General features: G+C 35.5%; 1 protein-coding gene across 1 annotated transcript in view; it reads right to left on the reverse strand.

The window, feature by feature from the left end:
* Window positions 1-19,795, reverse strand: part of LOC111054939 (homeobox protein vnd-like) — a 36,694-nt gene that overhangs the window by 8,268 nt on the left and 8,631 nt on the right. Inside the window, exons 2-3 of the mRNA XM_039438326.1 lie at window positions 14,042-14,172; window positions 12,112-12,222 (exon numbers count right to left, since the gene is read on the reverse strand). Coding sequence (XP_039294260.1) covers window positions 12,112-12,222; window positions 14,042-14,172 — 242 coding nt within the window. The remainder of the gene's footprint in view (window positions 1-12,111; window positions 12,223-14,041; window positions 14,173-19,795) is intronic.

Consider the following 19,795-nt stretch of genomic DNA (forward strand, 5'->3'; position numbering starts at 1 on the left):
TGCAACCTGCACTTACCATGCAACACTCTATTTACAGAATGGAAAATTATAAACGTAGTCGTACAAATAACTGTGCGAATAAATATGTTGGAAATTCATTCTTTGGATTCATTCATAATCCATTCAGTATAAATGATAATTTTCATATAAAATACTAGAGAATCAGTTCAAGATTTCTTTGAATGCTACCTTTAGGGCTACATCCCAAAAATCAGTAGTAACAATTTATTATTTATTCTTCACGATTTCCTTGATCGGATATGTAGGAGTGGCTTCAACCAGATAATCACGCATTTCTATGTTATCCTAGGATCATCAATCATTTTCATCCTAGGAAATAGGAACATCATTCATTGAACAGCTGACCACAGTTTTCTGATTCTTTGGAAGATTTCATTGAAAAAGTTGGCAAAGAAATACAAGCAGAGAATGGATTTGATGGAATACATCAGACGACAGTATTACAACTCCGTTTCCCAAATCCGTGTTCCCGTGTTGACATATTATACAATGTTGTAAAGAATCCCATGTTGACGAATGAAAGATACAATTGTAATTGTAAAGACTTTTCAAAAGAAGATTGTAGGCGGCAACAGCTATTATACAAATTATCCGCTTCAATGGAGCTACTGAAGATTGCTACTGCAGCGACAAAGCATCATGTGAAAGAAAATGGCGAGCACAAGGTTTTATTTTTTCTTCAATAGTAGCAGCTCTATATAGAGACGAAAACGAGAGAAAATGAGGTGTAGTAGATGGTGGCTAAGGTGGCAAAGTAGAATAAGGTGAAGAAAAAGAGAAAGAAGAGGGAGGAGACAGGAGAATGAGACAGGAAAAGCTTTATTTAAACAGACGAAAACGAAAGAAAATTAGGTGTAGTAGATGGTGGCTAAGGTGGCGAAGTAGAATGATTTGAAGAAGAAGGAGAAGAAGAAGAAGAAGAGAAAGAAGTGGGAGGAGACAGCAGAAGAAGACAGGAAAAGAAGTCAGGTCAAGGAAAGAGGTGAAGAAGAAAGGAGAAGATGGAGAAGAAGGAGGAGAAGTAAAAAAGAGGAGGTGAAGAAGAAGATGAAGAAGAAGGAGAGATTTGTACATGGCTACCAATAAACAATTAGGAAAGATTCCCAAAAAGTATGAAGAAGAAGAAGAAGGAGGAGGAGGAGAAGAAGATGAAGAAGAAGAAGAAAAAAAGAAGAGGGAGGAGACAGGAGAGGGAGACAGGAAAAGAAGTCAGGTGAAGGAAAGAGGTGAAGAAGAAGAGAAGATGGAGAAAAAGGAGGAGAAGTAAAAGTAGAAGAAGAAGAAGAAGGAGGAGGATGAGGAGGAGGAGGAGAAGAAGAAGAAGATGAAGAAGAAGAAGATAGAGAAGTGGGGGAGACTGGAAAGGAAGTCAGGTGGAGGAAGGTGGTGAAGAAGAAAGGAGAAGATAAAGAAGAAGGAGCAGAAGTAAAAGTAGAAGAAGAAGAAGGAGGAGGAGGAGGAGAAGAAGAAGAAGAAGAAGAAGAAGAAGAAGATGAAGAAGAAGAAGAGAGAGAAGTGGGAGGAGACAGGAGAAGAAGACAGGAAAAGAAGTCATGTGAAGGAAGGCGGTGAAGAAGAGAGGAGAAGATGGAGAGGAAGGAGGAGAAGTAAAAGTAGAAAAAGAAGGAAGATGAGGAGAAGAAGAAGATGAAGAAGAAGGAGAGATTTGTACATGGCTACCAATAAACAATTAGGAAAGAATCCCAAAAAGCATGAAGAAGGAGGAGGAAAAGAGGGAGAAGCAGAAGGACGAGGAGAAAAAGAAAAAGAAGAGAGAAAGGGCGTGAACGAAAGAAAAACAAGTTGTGTAATAGCAGCCTAAACAACATCCCAATGACAGTCGAGATTCGATACGATTTAAAGAAAAAACGTACAGAAAAAATCAGCTACCCGCAAACGATTTCAATAGAATCACTGTTAGGCTATATAAAGAACAAGAATTTATGTTATAATAGAAGAAGAACAAGACGTTAAACATCTGTGATATCTTTTGTTGGTCACAAAACATGCCGAAAGACAGATTGAACGAAAAATACAAAAGCAGAAGTTTGAGGAAGGTGTGGAGGATGATGAGGAGGAGGAGGTGGTGGAGTAGGAGGAGGAAGCAGTGGAGGAGGAGGAAGTAGTAAAGGAGGAGGTGAGGAGGAGGAGTAGGAGGAGGATGAGGAGGCTGAGGAGGTGGAGTCAGAGGGGGAATAGAACGAGAAATAAGGAAGTAAAGATCGAATGAATGGAAGCCGAATTACATGGAAATCTTTGTCCAAAATCTTTGGAAATCGTAGGAAGGGAAAGTTTCGCTGGCCGACTTTGATGACAAATGTGTTGAGGAAAAGAAGCTATTAAATGCGTATTATCTGCGGTGTCTACTGTAAAGCCTTTGTGGAAAAAAATTGGAGTCGTGGTTTTGAGCAAAGAATTGTAGAATTGCTGACATTTGCTGAACTGCCTTTGGGTAAAGGAATCGTGGGTTTGATCAAAGAATGCGTAAAAAAAAGCTAAGAAATCCTTCTGAATTTTCATTCAGTCAATTCTTTCATAATTTTTCTATAAAAAATATAATTAATCAACAAAATATTCAATCTCAATCTAGTTATAAAAAAGTATTTACGTCACAAGTCCGGTAACAGTAGTTTACCGCATAAGTATTATTGTTTCTGCCCCAAACGTAGTTGAGGTCAGAATATTATCATATGAACGCGGTAAATACGTTACCGTACAAGTTACGTACAATATTTTTGTCATACTTTTCTCAGAAAGAATAATATTGCTGAGAAACAGTAACCATCACCTTACCTGCTGCTGTTCGAGATACTGCATTCTATAAACATGACCTAGCCCATAGCTACTAGGTCATAACAGACCCATCTAGCTCAAATAGAATAATAAAGGCCAATGTTAAAAAATGTCAGATGAGTTCTTATAACTTGAAACTTATTAGATGAGTTCTAATAATATTTTAAATATTCTATTAGCTACTGAGATATTATTAACTCACTCTTTTCTTCTCACTAAATTTCTCAACAATAAGAAGTTTAAATTATTGTTACCAATATAACAACTGAAAACTATAACGCTAAGACTATATATGAATCAATTTGAATGTTCCAATTTCGGAACTGGGAAACATACTCGCCTGTAAAGAAAACCATATGATCTCTTTACAGTATAGTATGCTGTAATGAAAATCACATGTTTTCTTGTTCTGCAAACAGCTGTTTACCGGCTTGTTCTAATGCATGGAAAACAGCTGCAATTGAGTAAGTATGACAAAAAGTACTATTTTGTCATAGTCATTCAATTTCAGCTGTTTTACATCCATGAAATCAAGCCGGTAAACAGCTGATTGTAGAACAAATAAACATATGATTCTCATCACATCATATATACTGTAATAAAATCATAATATGTTTTTTTTCAATCGAGTATGTTTCCTAGTTCCGAATTTGGAACAGCAAAACTTGTACAAAAGCCGCCTTTTAGCGCTCCAGGTTTGTCAACTACAATCAAGAAATTCCTGATTCGAAACTTGTCAACTAGGTTATGTTTACAGAATGCATGTAGTAATGTCAGCACAAGCAGGTAATGTTTTCTGTTTCTCAATCATTATTCTTTCCTAGATTATTATGACAAAAAATAGTGTAAGTTACTTGGACGTGAATGTCTTTTGCAGTGTTCGAATGAAATTCTAGTCTCAGCTAACACCTCGACTAGAAACATCATTCTCGCCTGCAAAACGGCCCTTCCCGTCCTTGTGACTTAAGATACTATATTTAATCATTGACAAATATATTTTCTCTACTAATAGAATATAATTGGTTACTTAAAACAAGGATGAACAGTTGACATTACATCAGATGTACTGATATCAGCTATCCTCTACAGAAGGCAGAGACAAGGCAGAGAATCAGCAACGATTCTCTCCTATCGATCTCCACTGCCAGTATAATGTGGACCTCACAATTTAAGCATAGAGAAACAATAGCGTAAGTAGATATCCCATGGTATAGGGCGTTTATGTCGCAACTTTTACTGTTATCTCAAGCCGATTACTGCCGATTATTGTAGATTTTTACTGTTTTGACCGGGTAAGAGTGTATGAACGGCACAATATGAGAGACTACCAGCGTCATAAAGCTTCACGGGAAAGAACTACGTGGGCAATCGGCTTGAGAGAACAGTAAAAGTTGCGACATAAACGCCCTATGCCATGGGATATCTACTTATGCTATTGTTTCTCTATGATATAAGCATAACTACTCGTGAAATTACTGAGCGATGATATCCATCTAGTATGTCCCTTGGCTAGTGTACTGGTTAGAAGGGCGTGATTTTATACACAGTAGCTTAGCTAGCGGTTAAACTTTGAAGGGCTTCATTCATATGATGACAGCTATATACGTACAGGACTTTACTAAATATACTATATATATGAGAGTATAGGCATAGAAAAACAATAAATAGGTTTTCTCCAGTATAGGCTACATCAATATATATGTATACTCTGTTGTTAAATGAGATTATATGCTGGGGATGCCATTTGAAAAGGGGGCCAGACATATTCGTTGGTCTAAATGCAGCGGCACCTTTGGGAGAGAAATTGAATTGAATTGATGGAGAGAGAGAGAGTGAGAGTGAGGGGGGATTATGAGTGAATAAGAGAGAGATAGAGTGAGAGAGAGTGATAGTGATTGAGAGAGGGAGGGCACCTTTGAGAGAGGAATTGAATTTAATTTTTGGAGAGAAAAAGAGGAGTGTTTACGAGTGAAGAAGAAAGAGTGAGAGAGAAGATAGAGAGAGAAAAAGAGAGTGACAGAGAAAGAGTGAGAGAGAAGATAGATAGATAGTGAGGGTGAGAGAGATAGATAGACAGATAGTTTTTATTTTTCAATTGTTACTAGGCTTGTCGCCTTTGGTAACATGGTTACAATGAGAGAGAGTGTGAGATAGGGTGGGAGGGCACCTTTTAGAGAGAAATTGAATTGAATTGATGGTGAGAGAGGATTACGAGTGAAGAAGAGAGAGGAAAAGAGTGTTGAGAGAAGCCAGCAGCTGTCAGGATGGCTGGACCAATGAGAGAGCCGCTTTCTTGGTCCTGCGAGCAGACAACCGGTCGAATTGTTCTTCAGAGTTTTGGACGCCATTGCTCGGTTTTAAGGCTTCGCTAAAAGCGCAAAATTAGGCTGGAGTGTTCTTTACTACGTACTGGAAGCTACCAAGCTTGAATGTGGGTTGTCAAAATGTTTGGAAGCTTGAGCTCAATCTAGATTAAATATTTGAAAAATAATTAATGCAGGGTTATAGCACAGTATTTTTTCATAAAATGGGTGGATAATAGCATAGAATTACTGGCATAGAGAAACAATAGCGTAAATAGATATCCCATGGTAAAGGACGTTTATGTCGCAACTTTTACTGTTATCTCAAGCCGATAGTCCACGTAGTTTTCCCCGTGAAGCTTTGTGACGCTGGTAGTCTCTCAAATTGTGCCGTTCATACACTCTCACCTCAACAAAACAGTAAAAATTGACAATAATCGACAGTAATCGGCTTAAGATAACAGTAAAAGTTGCGACATCAATTCCCTATACCATAGGATATCAACTTACGCTATTGTTTCTCTATGTTATTGGTTTCCTCATTTTTGTTTTCTTCTTGATTGGCTGAAACTAGTCCTCTCTGAAATAAAACGAAAATGAGGGAAATAAAATGAGAATAGCCTCTGTTCAAATAGGCTTTGCCCGGGCTGACAAATAATTTTTGTATAGTAGCGCTCATCAAATTTCCATCTAACTGTTAACCCTGTTGTAAATATTTACAGTAGAAGAAGTCTTCGGGGTGATTTAAAGCATTTTATTGGATCTTCGTTCAATAATAATTAAAAAGAAGGGTAGCCGAATTCTATGTAATTAAACTTTCAAGTGACTTAATGGAAAGAAATGAAGAAATGAATGAAATTATTTGAATTATTGATACTGATCAAAGACTAGAACTACAGTTATTTAAGGATAGGATAATCCAGTGAGGATTGCGAAACTGTTTGATGATTGAGTTCAATCAGAGTCGAATATTTGAAATAATATTTCCATGTTTCTTCTTTATTGTGAATGTTTACCACATGTGCGTTTTCCTTGTGCGTTGTTAATAGATAGTGCGTTGCTGAATTGATGCGAGAAAAACAAACGTCCAAGCCGTCGGCAAGTTTCAAGAATTCAAGTTTCAAAGTAAAATTCTTTGAACTATTCAACCGATTCTGTTGTGCTATAGTGAGGTCCACGTTATAATGGCAGTAGAGGAAGATAGGAGAGCAACGTTGCCGATCCTCCATCTTGTCAATGCCTTATATATACACGGTATACTGGTTTATTGATGTCATAACAGTTTATTCCAGTTTGAAATAATCAATTATATTTTATTAAGCAAGAAATTATATTTTTCCAATAATTTCATAATGAATTCATGATTAAGATGAAATATTTTGTTAATTAATTATTAATTCTACATTGTTAAAAGATGATCTATCAACAGAGTAAAGCGAGAAAGAGATAGCGCTATCCGATTTCTTGAATGATAGACAAGGATGGCAATACCATTGCTAATCAATCACTGCCATTATAACGTGGAGCTCACTATAGAATAATTGAATTGAAGGTTCGAGAATGGTCGAAATCTTATAGTATTTAGAATAACGAGTTCAATGTGCTGAAATTGACACTGTTCAAGTAATCCAGGTTTTTGGAACAAATTTTTATACTTTTAAGCCCCGCAAACACACTTCGATTTTTGTTCGTACGGTATTTTGCCGTCATTATAGACTCTACTAGATTAAATAGATGATTTCAAACAGATGATGTTTGTCAAGTTCTGTTTAATCTGATAGAATTCATAAGGTTGGCAAAATATCGTAGAATAAAAATAGATGAGTGTGTGCGGGGCTTTAGAAGAAGAATTAACTTCAAATGAAGATAGATATTATTCTTGTGAATTTAGCGCTGAATTTGGATTTAGAAATCATCAATTTGTTTTGGCAATTCTTTTTGTCGATCCCATGTTGATCATATAGAGTCGATCAGAGTATTTCAGGACAAAATATTTCAATATGGATTACGTCAAGATCAATCGGATTAAGTGCCAGTCGCACAAAGGCCGGTTAAATTTTTTACCGTGATTATTTCCACAACAACCAATCAGAGAGGGCCTTTTTCATAAGACGGCTTCTCTGATTGGTTTTCGTCGAATTAATCACGATTAAAACTTAACCGGCTTTTGTGCAACCGGCACTAGTATTCTTCTAAAATATTCATGAACTCACATCCCGACAACTTGATAATTATTTCCCTACTTCATTAATTGTGGAAAGTATTATTTATATAATAAAAGACAGTAGAAACAAAGAAGAAGTAGGAGAAGAAGAAGAAAAAAAAAGAAGAAGAAGGCGACGACGACAGAAGGAGACAACCTAAGAAGACGAAAGAAGAAGAGAAGAAGATGAAGAAGAGGTAGAGAGAAACTGGAGAAGAAGATGAAAAGAAGCAAAAAAAGACAAGAAGATGGAGAAGAAGGAGAAGAAGAAGAAGAAGAAGAAGAAGGAAAAAAGAGCAGTAGCTCACTACCGTCCTTTGGTGTAGTAGAGCATGTAAACAGCGATTAAACGTTGACTGGCGTGTGTGTGTGTGTGTGTGTGTGTGTGTGTGTTAGTGTGAGTGCGTGTGAAGGTTATCGACGCTTATAACAATATAATGGGGTGTGTATGTGTGATGAGCAGATGCACACCCCGGTCACCCATCCATCGACGATCGTGTTTCGACGTCGCTTAGGGGCGGGAGGACGGTATGTGCCCCATTATCCATTAGCCTTCACCACACGAAAAAGGGTGGCAGAACCCAATTGTTAACTTATATTATATTATGGCGTTATCGATCTGTTTCACCACCCTCTGAGCTTCGAAAACTACCCCTGTGTGCATGGTATACACACCACAACAAGGGTAGGCAGATAGCCTAGTTTCAATATCGGTGGTGGGAATAGGGTAGGCGTTCGAAACAGATTATAGATAAAGCAGTTTGGGGTTTCGGGTGCTCAAATATAGAACTTACTAGTCGTCAGGCTCGCTTCGCTCGCCATATCCGTCTAGCCAGGGGGCTCCGCCCCCTGGACCCCCGACTGGATCGTCCAAGAATGAGATCAGCAGGCTCGCCTGCATTTTTCATTTGAGCATTTTTATCATATGTTAGGACAATCCAGTCGGGGGTCCAGACTAACCGTCAGGCTAAAAGGATATGGCGAGCGAAGCGAGCCTGACGGCTAGTAATATGATATTCCCAGGATTGAAGTAGCAGTGCCCAATAAATTTTTCCGCGATAAATGCATTTAAATCTTCAACTTGGTGCCAACCTAACAAAGTCAACTCAACTTGATGCCAACCTGACAAAATTATTAATTTAGTTGCCAGTTAACAACTGTTTCGAAGAGGTACTCTATCTAGATTATAGTTCTATAGTAACATATGATATGGACATTTTTTTCAATCATAATTAAGAGAATAAGAAGAATATACATGCCAAAAGACGAACTTTAAACCCTTAAAAACCACCCTTAGAGTTGAAATATTACCAAAAGATTTCTTAGTGCGCCTCTAAAGGGCCAACTGAACATACAGCTACCAAATTTGAACGTTTTTGGTCCGGTAGATTTTTAGTTCTGCGAGTGAGTGAGTCAGTCAGTCAGTCAGTGAGTGAGTGCCATTTCGCTTTTATATATTTAGATACCATTTCTTGGCTATGACTTGATTATGGCCCGGTTGCACAGAATTTTAACCGTGATTAATTTCTCGAGAACCAATCAGAGAAGGCTCTTTGAAAAGACGGCTTCTGTGATTGGTTCTCTTGGAATTAATCACGATTAAAATTCAACCCACTGTTGTGCAACTGGCACAAAGAAAGACACAGCTACACAAAATAAAACTACTAGGACTATTGGCTTGAGTTAATGTTGAGAAGTTTTTAAGAGCCATGATGTTACAAGATTAGACTTCTGAGGTTGAGACTATCTTCTCTATTTTTCTGTCTGGTACAGAGTCATGGACATTGAACAAGAAAATTGAAGCTTTTTAATTATGGTTCTACCGAAGAATGCTAAAAAATATATTGGACAGAGCATGTAACAAATGAAGAACTTCTAAGACGGATGAAGAAATCTAAAGAAATTCTGAACAATAAAGAATTAAGTTCTTCATTTAAAATGAAAAGCATTGATGCTGTTCCAGAAGCTATTAATACTCCAGAATTATAAACCCTCATCAAATCATTATTGAGATCAATCTTGAACATTTGTTGAACACTTTCGCTGAGTAGTTTGATGAGCACTCATCAAATTGTCGATGAGGACATTTAGTAAGCTATACTCATTGATGAGTAGCCTACACTAAAAGCTTGATGTGCACTCAAAGGTAAGTACTGTATTGCACTAATAGTATTAGTAAAGTGGAAGTACCCCGAGGCCTATTACCCAATTCGGAAGTGGTACTGATCTAACCTCTCATGCACACTTGAAATTCGCTGACTCAGAATTATAATAATACTATTAGCCGTCAGGCTCGCTTCGCTCGCCATATTCGTCTAGCCAGGGGGCTCCGCCCCCTGGATCCCCAACTGGATCGTCCAAAAATGAGATCAGCGGGCTCGCTTTGCTCGCTTGCATTTTTCATTTGAGCATGCTTCATTCCATCAGAAAGTCAAAGTACTGAGAAAACGCAGAAAAGCTGAGAAAAACGCTGATTTTGGGCGTATCTTTGATTGAATATTAAAGTCACCTCATCACAAAATTTTTAGACCCTCGCTCAACCTCTGTACCACATTTGAAAATTTTCTGTCTATTACTTGATGAAATAACAGAAAACGCAGAAAAAACGCTAATTTTGGGTGTATCTTCGGCGTTATTTCAAGTTCCTTCTAACACAACATTATTATAATACCCTGGCTGAGCTTCTGTAGTAGATTTGAACATTTTCTGGTAATTTGTTCTCGATGAAAGCGTAAAAAAACGCTGGAAAAATGCAGATTTTGGGCGTATCTTTGGAAATTTTTTCAAATCCGTTCTTAGTGCGCCTCTAAAGGGCCAACTGAACATACCTACCAAATTTGAACGTTTTTGGTCCGGTAGATTTTTAGTTCTGCGAGTGAGTCAGTCAGTCAGTCAGTGAGTGCCATTTCGCTTTTATATATATATAGAAAACTCTTCTATAATAATATTATAGTGGAATATATGAGGCTAGTACAACATAATGAAGCCTATAACTTATATAGCCTTCTAAAATAAAATTATAATGGAATATATGAGCCTAGTACAATGTAATAAAGCATGCTAGTTTGTTCATTCATCTAATTAGAGACAAATACACTTCAAGTATTGCGCTATAGTCTGATTCAAGTTTCAGCTCCGGTTGCACAAAAGCCTGTTGAGTTTCAATCGTGATTAAATGTCACGAGAACCAATCAGAATATACTTATTTTCGGAAAAGCCTTCTCTTTGTTTGTCATGACATTTAATCATGATTAAAGTTTAACAGGATTCTGTGCAACTGGTGCTCAGTTATCTATGGATAATTTGACATCTTGTGGGACTGGACTCAAAGGAGAGTCAGTGGAAATTATAGGACGACAGAGTTGCCATTTTCATATTTCCACCGCCTACTAGAGTAGATAGCTTGATTCTCCAAGTAAAGAACAATACGATTGAGTAAAAATCAGCTCCTTTCTCAATGCAGTCTTTGTATCACAGCCACAGCGTCGGCCAATGAGAGTTGAGAGTATACGAGAGAATTCAACCAATCATAAGCTAACTAATAAGAAAGCCATTCTGTCGTTATGGCTACAACCAATGGGATTGCGTGAAAGATTACTAAGCCAACCAATGACAATTTAGCTATAGTACACCGTTCACAAACATTTCGTTGAAATTTTCAATCAATTATCAATGAATGATTAATGAAATACAATATTTCTAGACTGAGAAGGCATTGAAGATAGCAGCTGAACCTTTGAGCTATGAAATGAATTAATCCAAGCTAGACAGCATCTCACACTAAATTGAGATACTGCCAAATATTTTATACTAGCAGGTAACCCGTGCTCCGCAAGGGTCTTTTTTTAAACTTGAAAACTGTAAACTTGACGTGTTGAAATATTGTATATTTGAAAATAGGCCTATAACCAACATCGGTTGATTATTGAAATATGAAATAATGATTTTATTTATCAGAAAAACTCATAATACAATAATTTGTAATAATGCAATACAACAAATAATAACAATTGAAAATTAATATTAATGAATCCTTCTGATTAAATCAATCATCGGTTGATTAAGAATCTTTATGCAGAATTTCAAGTTGATCAGTCCAGTAGTTGAGACGTGATGATGCGTCAAACATAACTTTCCTATTCCGTACGTGTATAAGGCAGTTCTTTCCTTTATTATAGTATGAATAATATTTTTGCCTAATAATTATACTAAGATTTTGTAAAATAAATGTCTCACTCCCCGATATACATGATGAAAGCAATTGAGAACTATTCGGAAGACACATTGAGAATAATCATAAGCAAAGGTAGAGAAACAGAGGATTGAAATCCCCTGATAATTTAGAGATCAAAGTATTGAAGAGTGAGTAGTCTAAATAAGTAGTAGATATAATATAAATAAATGAATAAGTAAGTAGTCTAAAATCGAAATAAGTAAGGCTAGCTACACTCACATCGAGTTTTGTTCGTACGATATTTTGCCGTACTTATAAATTCTATCAAATTAAACAAATAATGTTTGTCGAGTTCCGTTCAATCTGATAGAATTTATAAGGACGTCAAAATATTATACGAACAAAAATCGATGTGTGTGTGTGTGTGCAGGGCTTAAGTAGCCTGAATGAGTAAATATATGTAGACAAGTAAATAATTGAGTAATCTAAATAAGTAAAATGCACATCGACATTAATTTTTTAAGATCCAATAGAGAACTAATAGATCAGATCATTCAAGGATAATCTAGTTCTCGATATGAGAATCAATTTGAATTATGAAATGAGTGTTGACTGACCTCTTAGCTCGGTAATAGTGTTGTTCCAGTGATGTTGAAGAGCCTCTGTTGATGTTTGCAAAGATGTAGGAAATAAGAGGTTGGAGGGAACCAGTGGAGTCAACTCAGGACCTGGAATAAATATTTCTTATTTCAGAACATATCAATTCAATATTTTCCTGTGGTATTGTCTTGAAAACTTGTAATGCTTTCAAATATAAATGTTCTAATTGCTTAAAAGTCAACTCAGGATTTGAAACAAATATTTCTCATTTCAGGATAATCAATTGGGTATTTCCTACGGTATTATCTTGGAAATCATGAACTTGCAATGTTTTAAAATATTATTCTTTCCCTTTGTGTGAAGTTGAGAAGTTGATATTGTGGTAATTATTCATATTAAATAAAAATACTATTAGTATTTTTATTTAATATTATTCATATGTTTGCTTGAAACTGAATAAATACTGTGACAAAGCGAGGATCAGAATCATAATTAAATTGAAAAAGTAAAATCTTGCAAATTATCTTACTCTGTGATGACTTTTAATAGTATTATCGTTGAATGTTCATCCAAAATAAATTACTCTCAAAAATACAGCATAATGAATAAGGATGGGAAAACATAACTTGGGCCTAATGTTGGTAGAAATTTTTATTAGAAATAGAAATGATAAAATAAGTCATAAACAATTAGGCTAGTACTAGAATCCTAGAGTTCAAGTGAAGAGGATCTGTAAAGTGAAGTGTTCCACAGTCAGAGAGAAGTCTGACAATCGACTAATTTCAATCGATTTGGCTTGACTCGACTTTGCAATCGATTGATTTTGATTGACAACGTTTGAAAGAATCGAAAAAAATACGAGTTTAGTTTTTCCACTTCTGATATAATACAGATCTACTGACAAATCTAGTCACTTCTTCGATCTACAGTTCTTCTATAGAGATCGTCAGTGACTTCTGACATCTTGTGCAAAGCAAACTAAATCCATTTGCACACTTGAAGAACTAGCAACCGGCAATATTTCTTCTTGATTCTATTCCGGAGATTATAATGATTTGAGACTGCTCATAGATTATTGAATAGATGATCCAATATATGAATTAGTGTACGGCCAAAACGAGCATTTTTCTTGAGGAAGACTACTACATAAACACTGTAATTGCGTTTGCTATTTATTTTAATTATTCAAAAAATGAGTAGAGATTGGGTTTTGTTTTTCAAGTCCGGCAATTAAATGCAAATGAAATATACTATGTGTATTTTATTTATTTTTTACTTCATATCACTTGGAAATGGCATGAACGTTGGAACATTATGTGATAAAATAATTCAAAGGGTGCTGAGATTTTTATCTCTATTTATACTATGTATATTATGAGATTGACTGTGCACTAAAAAACCGTTGGAAAATAACTAGCTCTGATTAATAATTGAAAGAAGTTCGTGACGGAAAGTGAAATTGAAGTTGATAGAAGTTGAAATTTCTATCTGAAAGGAATTAAAATGGCCGAACAAGCTAATTTGACACAGGAATGGAAGCTTCTGATTGGCCCAGCTACGCTTGGCAATGGAGTGCTGCTATTGGCCAAAAGAAGGCGTGTCAAGTCTACTGGAAATAGACTAGTGGGAGGAACTTCAAAATTTAGAACCAAAATGTAACTGAACAAAATCTATTATTCCGAATAATTCATAACAGCTTGAGTATTTCGAAACTGAAATAAATCTCAGCTCAGCAAACTATTCAATACATATACAATATACAATCACAGAAACCTAATTATTATTAGGTTTCAGTTCCTTATTATTACTGTTACAGTAAACATTATATGATATTATTATTATCATTACAGAAACCTCATAGGCCAACAACTAGAGTTGTTTGAAACTAGAAAAATCTGTATCTTAGCATACTATGATCGGAATTTATCAAACGTTTGTTTATCTTACCTGAAACACTATTGGGCATTGAGTTAGGTGGCATATCACTATGTGCCTTTGCATCGTTGAGATCTAGAATATCGCAGATGTGAAACCCTGACGATCTGGCCTGGGAGGGCAGTTTCATACTGTCCAGTAGCCTAAACAAACAAACAAATAAAACATATTGAATAAAGATCGAAACTTATTCAATTAGGTTCAAAATATATTGAATTAGGTTCAAAAAATATTGAATTAGGATCCAAACATATTGAATTAGGTTCAAAACATATTGAATCAGCCAAAAACAGTAATACATCTAATAAAATTTCAAAATTAAGGTTCATTACTGATCATGAATGATCATCACCCTATCACAATTCCACGTCAAGGGTGAATGAATATGAAAGAAGAATTTAGAGGCCCCGTTGGATCTGAGCAGTATTACAACTTCAGGTCTTTAGTCCAACTTTCCCAAGTTCAAGCTTGCTATTTTGTAAAAGTATTTCCTTGCTTCCTACTGTTCCATTTTGTTAGATGGATTCATTATCACAGTCTTTTGATTTTCCGTATGATTATTTATTTATCACATTGTGTACAAATACTGTATTCGAGGAAAGACACAACACGGTCATGCTCAGAACTATACACTTTCCAATCTACATCCAATGGATATAGTGAGATTAACTGATTTTAACTGATTACTGATTTTAACTAATAACTGAGATTAACTGATCAATCATCTTGAAATCATTTTTGAATGAAAAGTCTAATTTAGAACAAATTCAAATAACGTAATGTCCAATAACTTCTAAAGCGTGCATTAACAACAAAAATCCAACTATCTAGAATCTCTTCACTGTCTGTAATCGATAACGTTAGAAAAACCACTCCACGCCCAAAAGTGATTCGTGATGCCCAGTTATCATACATGCCACGTGACATGTTATGATTACATATAATATTATACGTGATATGTGAACCTGGCAATCTCCCTACATTACACACAAAACATAAAGCATGTAATAAAGTAAGAAGCCTAATGCATTAACAGAAAACTGTCTCAGTGAACACGCTCACAAAAATAATCAAATCAAATAATGTTCTCCGACACCTCACCGGAAACTAATTTCTCAGTGATATGTGTTTTGTTTAAGGTTTTTCTGTATGATTTGTTTCTCTCCATTTCCGGAGCGGTGTCAGAGTGGAGCTCATCTGATGTAAGCTGACGTGACAAAATGTCGCTGACTGATTGTGTCTCAGTGTATGTTGCATGTTAGAGACATTGCGTCGTTGTAGGGATACGCCTTTTTTGACGATCTTGCAATCTTTTATCATCTCAAATATTGTTATTTTCTTCTCTATCTTCTCTATTCTTTAACTCATAAAATTATCTTCCATAATGTAGCCTATGATATTGCATGGTATACTAAATTTATATTATACACATAGAAAATTTTGAATCAATTAGTTTTTGTGAAACACTTAGGGCCGGTTTCCGAGCTCGGGATTTGGTTAAGCCCTAGACTTTAAACAGCTGGTGTCAGAAAATTGACTTGGGATTTAGCTAAGTCCTAGACTTTAAACAGCTGGAGTCAGAAAATTGGCTTTCCGAAACGGGGCGTAGTCGCAGCTTTTATAACAAAAGCCATACGAATTTACTTTTTTTACATTGTGTACAAATACTGTACTCGAAGACACAACACGGTCATGCTCAGAACTATCCACTTTCCTATCTTAATCCAATGGATGTAATCATCTAAATATCAGTTTCGAATGAAAAGTCTAATAATTTAGAACAAATTCAAATAACATAACATCCATAACTTTGAAAGCGTGCTTTAACAACAAAAAAAACATCTAGAATCTCTTCACTGTCTGTATCGATAACGTTAGAAAAACCACTCCACGCCTCCACGCCCAAAAGTGATTCGTGACTCTCGGTTATCATACATGCCACGTGACATGTTGTGATTACATTATAATATCATACGTGATATGTGAACCTGGTAATCTCCCTACATTACACACAAAACATAAAGCATGTAATAAAGTAAGAAGCCTAATGCATTAACAGAAAACTGTCTCAGGGATCACGCTCAGAAAAATAATCAAATCAAATAATGTTCTCCGACACCTCACCGGAAACTAATTTCTCAGTGATATGTGTTTTGATTTAGGTTTTTTGTATGATTTGTTTCTCTCCATTTCCGGAGCGGTGTCAGAGTGGAACTCATCTGATGTAAGCTGACGTGACAAAATGTCGCTGACTGATTGTGTCTCAGTGTATGTTGCATGTTAGAGACATTGCGTCGTTGTAGGGATACGCCTTTTTTGACGATCTTGCAATCTTTTATCATCTCAAATATTGTTATTTTCTTCTCTATCTTCTCTATTCTTTAACTCATAAAATTATCTTCCATAATGTAGCCTATGATATTGCATGGTATACTAAATTTATATTATACACATAGAAAATTTTGAATCAATTAGTTTTTGTGAAACACTTAGGGCCGGTTTCCGAGCTCGGGATTTGGTTAAGCCCTAGACTTTAAACAGCTGGTGTCAGAAAATTGACTTGGGATTTAGCTAAGTCCTAGACTTTAAACAGCTGGAGTCAGAAAATTGGCTTTCCGAAACGGGGCGTAGTCGCAGCTTTTATAACAGTAGTCACAGTTTTTATTTTCTCATTTCTATAATTGGAAACGTTTTTCCTTGACGAAATTAGACATTCCCACATAATTAAAAATAGCTAAAACTTTACACTATTTTCTCTTTATTCTATTTTGTGTTCAATTTTCTAGTTTTTCGAAATTTAATTCGAACGTGACTATGTTAATGACTGTGACTACGCCCCGTTTTGGAAAACCATTTTTCTGACTCCAGCTGTTTAAAGTCTAGGACTTAGCTAAATCCCGAGCTCGGAAACCGGCCCTTAGTGCCGGTTGCATAATAGCCGGTTAAACTTTAACCGTGATTAATTCAAACCGAGATCATATCAGAGAATTATATATTTTTTTCAATAACGCCTTCTCTGATTGGTTCTCGTGGAATTAATCACGGTTAAAATTCAACCGGATGTTGTGCAACCGGGCCTTAGGAGTTATTTTGACGTTTCAATCTTCCATCTTCTCAATTTTTTTCATTTTTCACCATCTCTGCTGAAGCCTACTCTTATATTGTATATAAGCATAGCCACCTCTAATATCTTTTAATATCTAAGCTGATCTTTTTCACCAATCATGTATTAGATTGTAGGCCTATACTGCGACGTTGCAATATCGTAGGCCGCGGCCTTGTATTAGAGGTGGCTATGATATAAGAGTATATAATATTGTATACTTAAATTGTTTTACAAAATGTGTATATTATTACTCCTTTTCATGGTTAAATAAACATATTCCATTACACATTAGTAATTATACAATGTTCGAGTTTAGAGTCAATAATATCTTGCCGGGGATACGCCTTGATTTTAATCTTATTTATCAATATCAAATCTTCTCCGCCCAAAATCATTACATGTCTCTCTATATAAAATTCAATTTCCCATTTAAAATCGACGATTTCTCAAATACATCATACACTTATTGCACTACTCTCAATTACATGTGAAGATTTCTCAAATGAGATTGATTTTTCTTGAATTCTGAAAAATCTTACTTGTGCAATAGATATATTTTCTAAGTTATGAGTGGCATCTCTGGAATATAATGTCATTGAAATTCTGTTGATGCTTGCTCAAACTTGATACATTATTCCTCAAATGAATTCATACTTTACAATAAATTCATACTCTTCAATAAATTTATACCTATCATTGAAATTCTGTTGATTCTTGCTCAAACTTGATACATTGTTTCTCAATTGAAATCATACTTTACAATAAATTCATACTCTATCAAACTCGATTACTCGTTCCTTGAATACAATGATTGATATTCTGCCACACTCAATCCAGCATTCCTCGAATAAAATACAATAATAAGAAGATCAGTCTGCTGAGAATCATAAATTCAGGACTACTTTGTGGATAATCTTCAGGTCGGAGCTTTTGCGATTGGGTTATAGTGAGTATGCGATGTGCGAATATGGAATGCCAATGTTCCTTGAATACAATAATTGATATTCTGCCACACTCAATCCAGCATTCCTCGAATAAAATACAATAATTAGAAGATCAGTCTGCTGAGAATCATAAATTCAGGACTACTTTGTGGATAATCTTCAGGTCGGAGCTTTTGCGATTAGGTTATAGTGAGTATGCGATGTGCGAATATGGAATGCCAATGTTCCTTGAATACAATAATTGATATTCTGCCACACTCAATCCAGCATTCCTCGAATAAAATACAATAATCAGAAGATCAGTCTGCTGAGAATCATAAATTCAGGACTACTTTGTGGATGATTTTCAGGTCGGAGCTTTTGCGATTGGGTTATAGTGAGTATGCAATGTGCGAATGTGGAATACCTCAAAACTATGTACACCTCATGACCTGTCCAAACATTGCACGGTGAAGGATATTATTTTAGGAAATAACAAAGCAGTTTCTGCGGCTAGATTTTGGAATAGTATTTGACTCTGTGTGCACCCAGACACGAAAGAAGAAGGAAGACTATATTCATTCATGTTTATTATATCATGAATGAATTTTTTCATGCATATAAAATTATACGTGCATAACTTATTCTTTCATCATTCATTTTCAATTGCTTCTCGTATCATCTTGACCTGTCATTCGGTTACAGTCGCTTCCGTAGGGATTGTAGGCGACTTCTGCGAGTGTGACTGTCGAGTGTTTTAATGTTTTAATGTTTTAATGTGTCTCTTGTCTGTTGAGTTGATGTATGTTTTTTTTTTAAATCCACTTTTGTACTAGTCCTCAAGGGTATGATTAGTACTGATTCGGTTTTTTTTGTTCATTTCTTTTTTACTATTATTTTTCCTCTCCTTTCATTGTAATTTTTCAATATTCTTCTTCTCTGTACTCTTACTATGTATAATGAACTATTGTAATTGTGTTGTTATGGAAGCAATTTTTGGGAGAAATCCTGTATGCTTCCATGTTTTTCATGAATAAATAAATAGATAAACTTGAATATCTTTATGCTTACTCATGAATGAACTCTTTTTCAAACACATATTATATGCATAACTTGGAAGATGAACCTGTTTGCACGGACAGGTGTGTGTCTGTTCCCATGACAGAGTTTGTTTGCGAATGCAAAGATATGGGTTATCGCCCTTCAATAAACACTTTTTCATGACTTGTATCAAATATGAGATTAGCGTAGTCTATACGAAAGGTTTAGTCAGTCTAATATCAATACAGTATCGGTTTGCCTCATTCAAGACCTGTAACCATATCTAAATTTGGGAGAGGAATAGCACAAGGCTACCTTATTTCTCCTCTTCCTATAATTTTGATATTGTACTTATTGTATGAATCAATAAATAAAATAGAATATACTGCTTTAGTGAGGTCTTTCTAAACCCTTTAGTGAGGGTTTAGAGGACTTTCAACTTTCAAGCCATTTTATAGTGAGGTCCACGTTATAATGGCAGTGTTTGATTAGCAATGGTATTGCTATCCTAGTCTACCATTCAACAAACGGGATAGAGCTATCTCTTTCTCGCTTTGCTCTGATGCCAGATCGTCTTTTAACAAAATAGAATAATCACTTAACTAACAAGATATTTAATCTTTATTATGAAAATGTAACATGACATTTTTGAAAAAAATTAATTTCTTGCTTAATAAAATATAATTGATTATTTTG

The sequence above is a fragment of the Nilaparvata lugens genome, chromosome 11, assembly GCF_014356525.2.
Source record: "Nilaparvata lugens isolate BPH chromosome 11, ASM1435652v1, whole genome shotgun sequence".
NCBI lineage: Eukaryota > Metazoa > Arthropoda > Insecta > Hemiptera > Delphacidae > Nilaparvata > Nilaparvata lugens.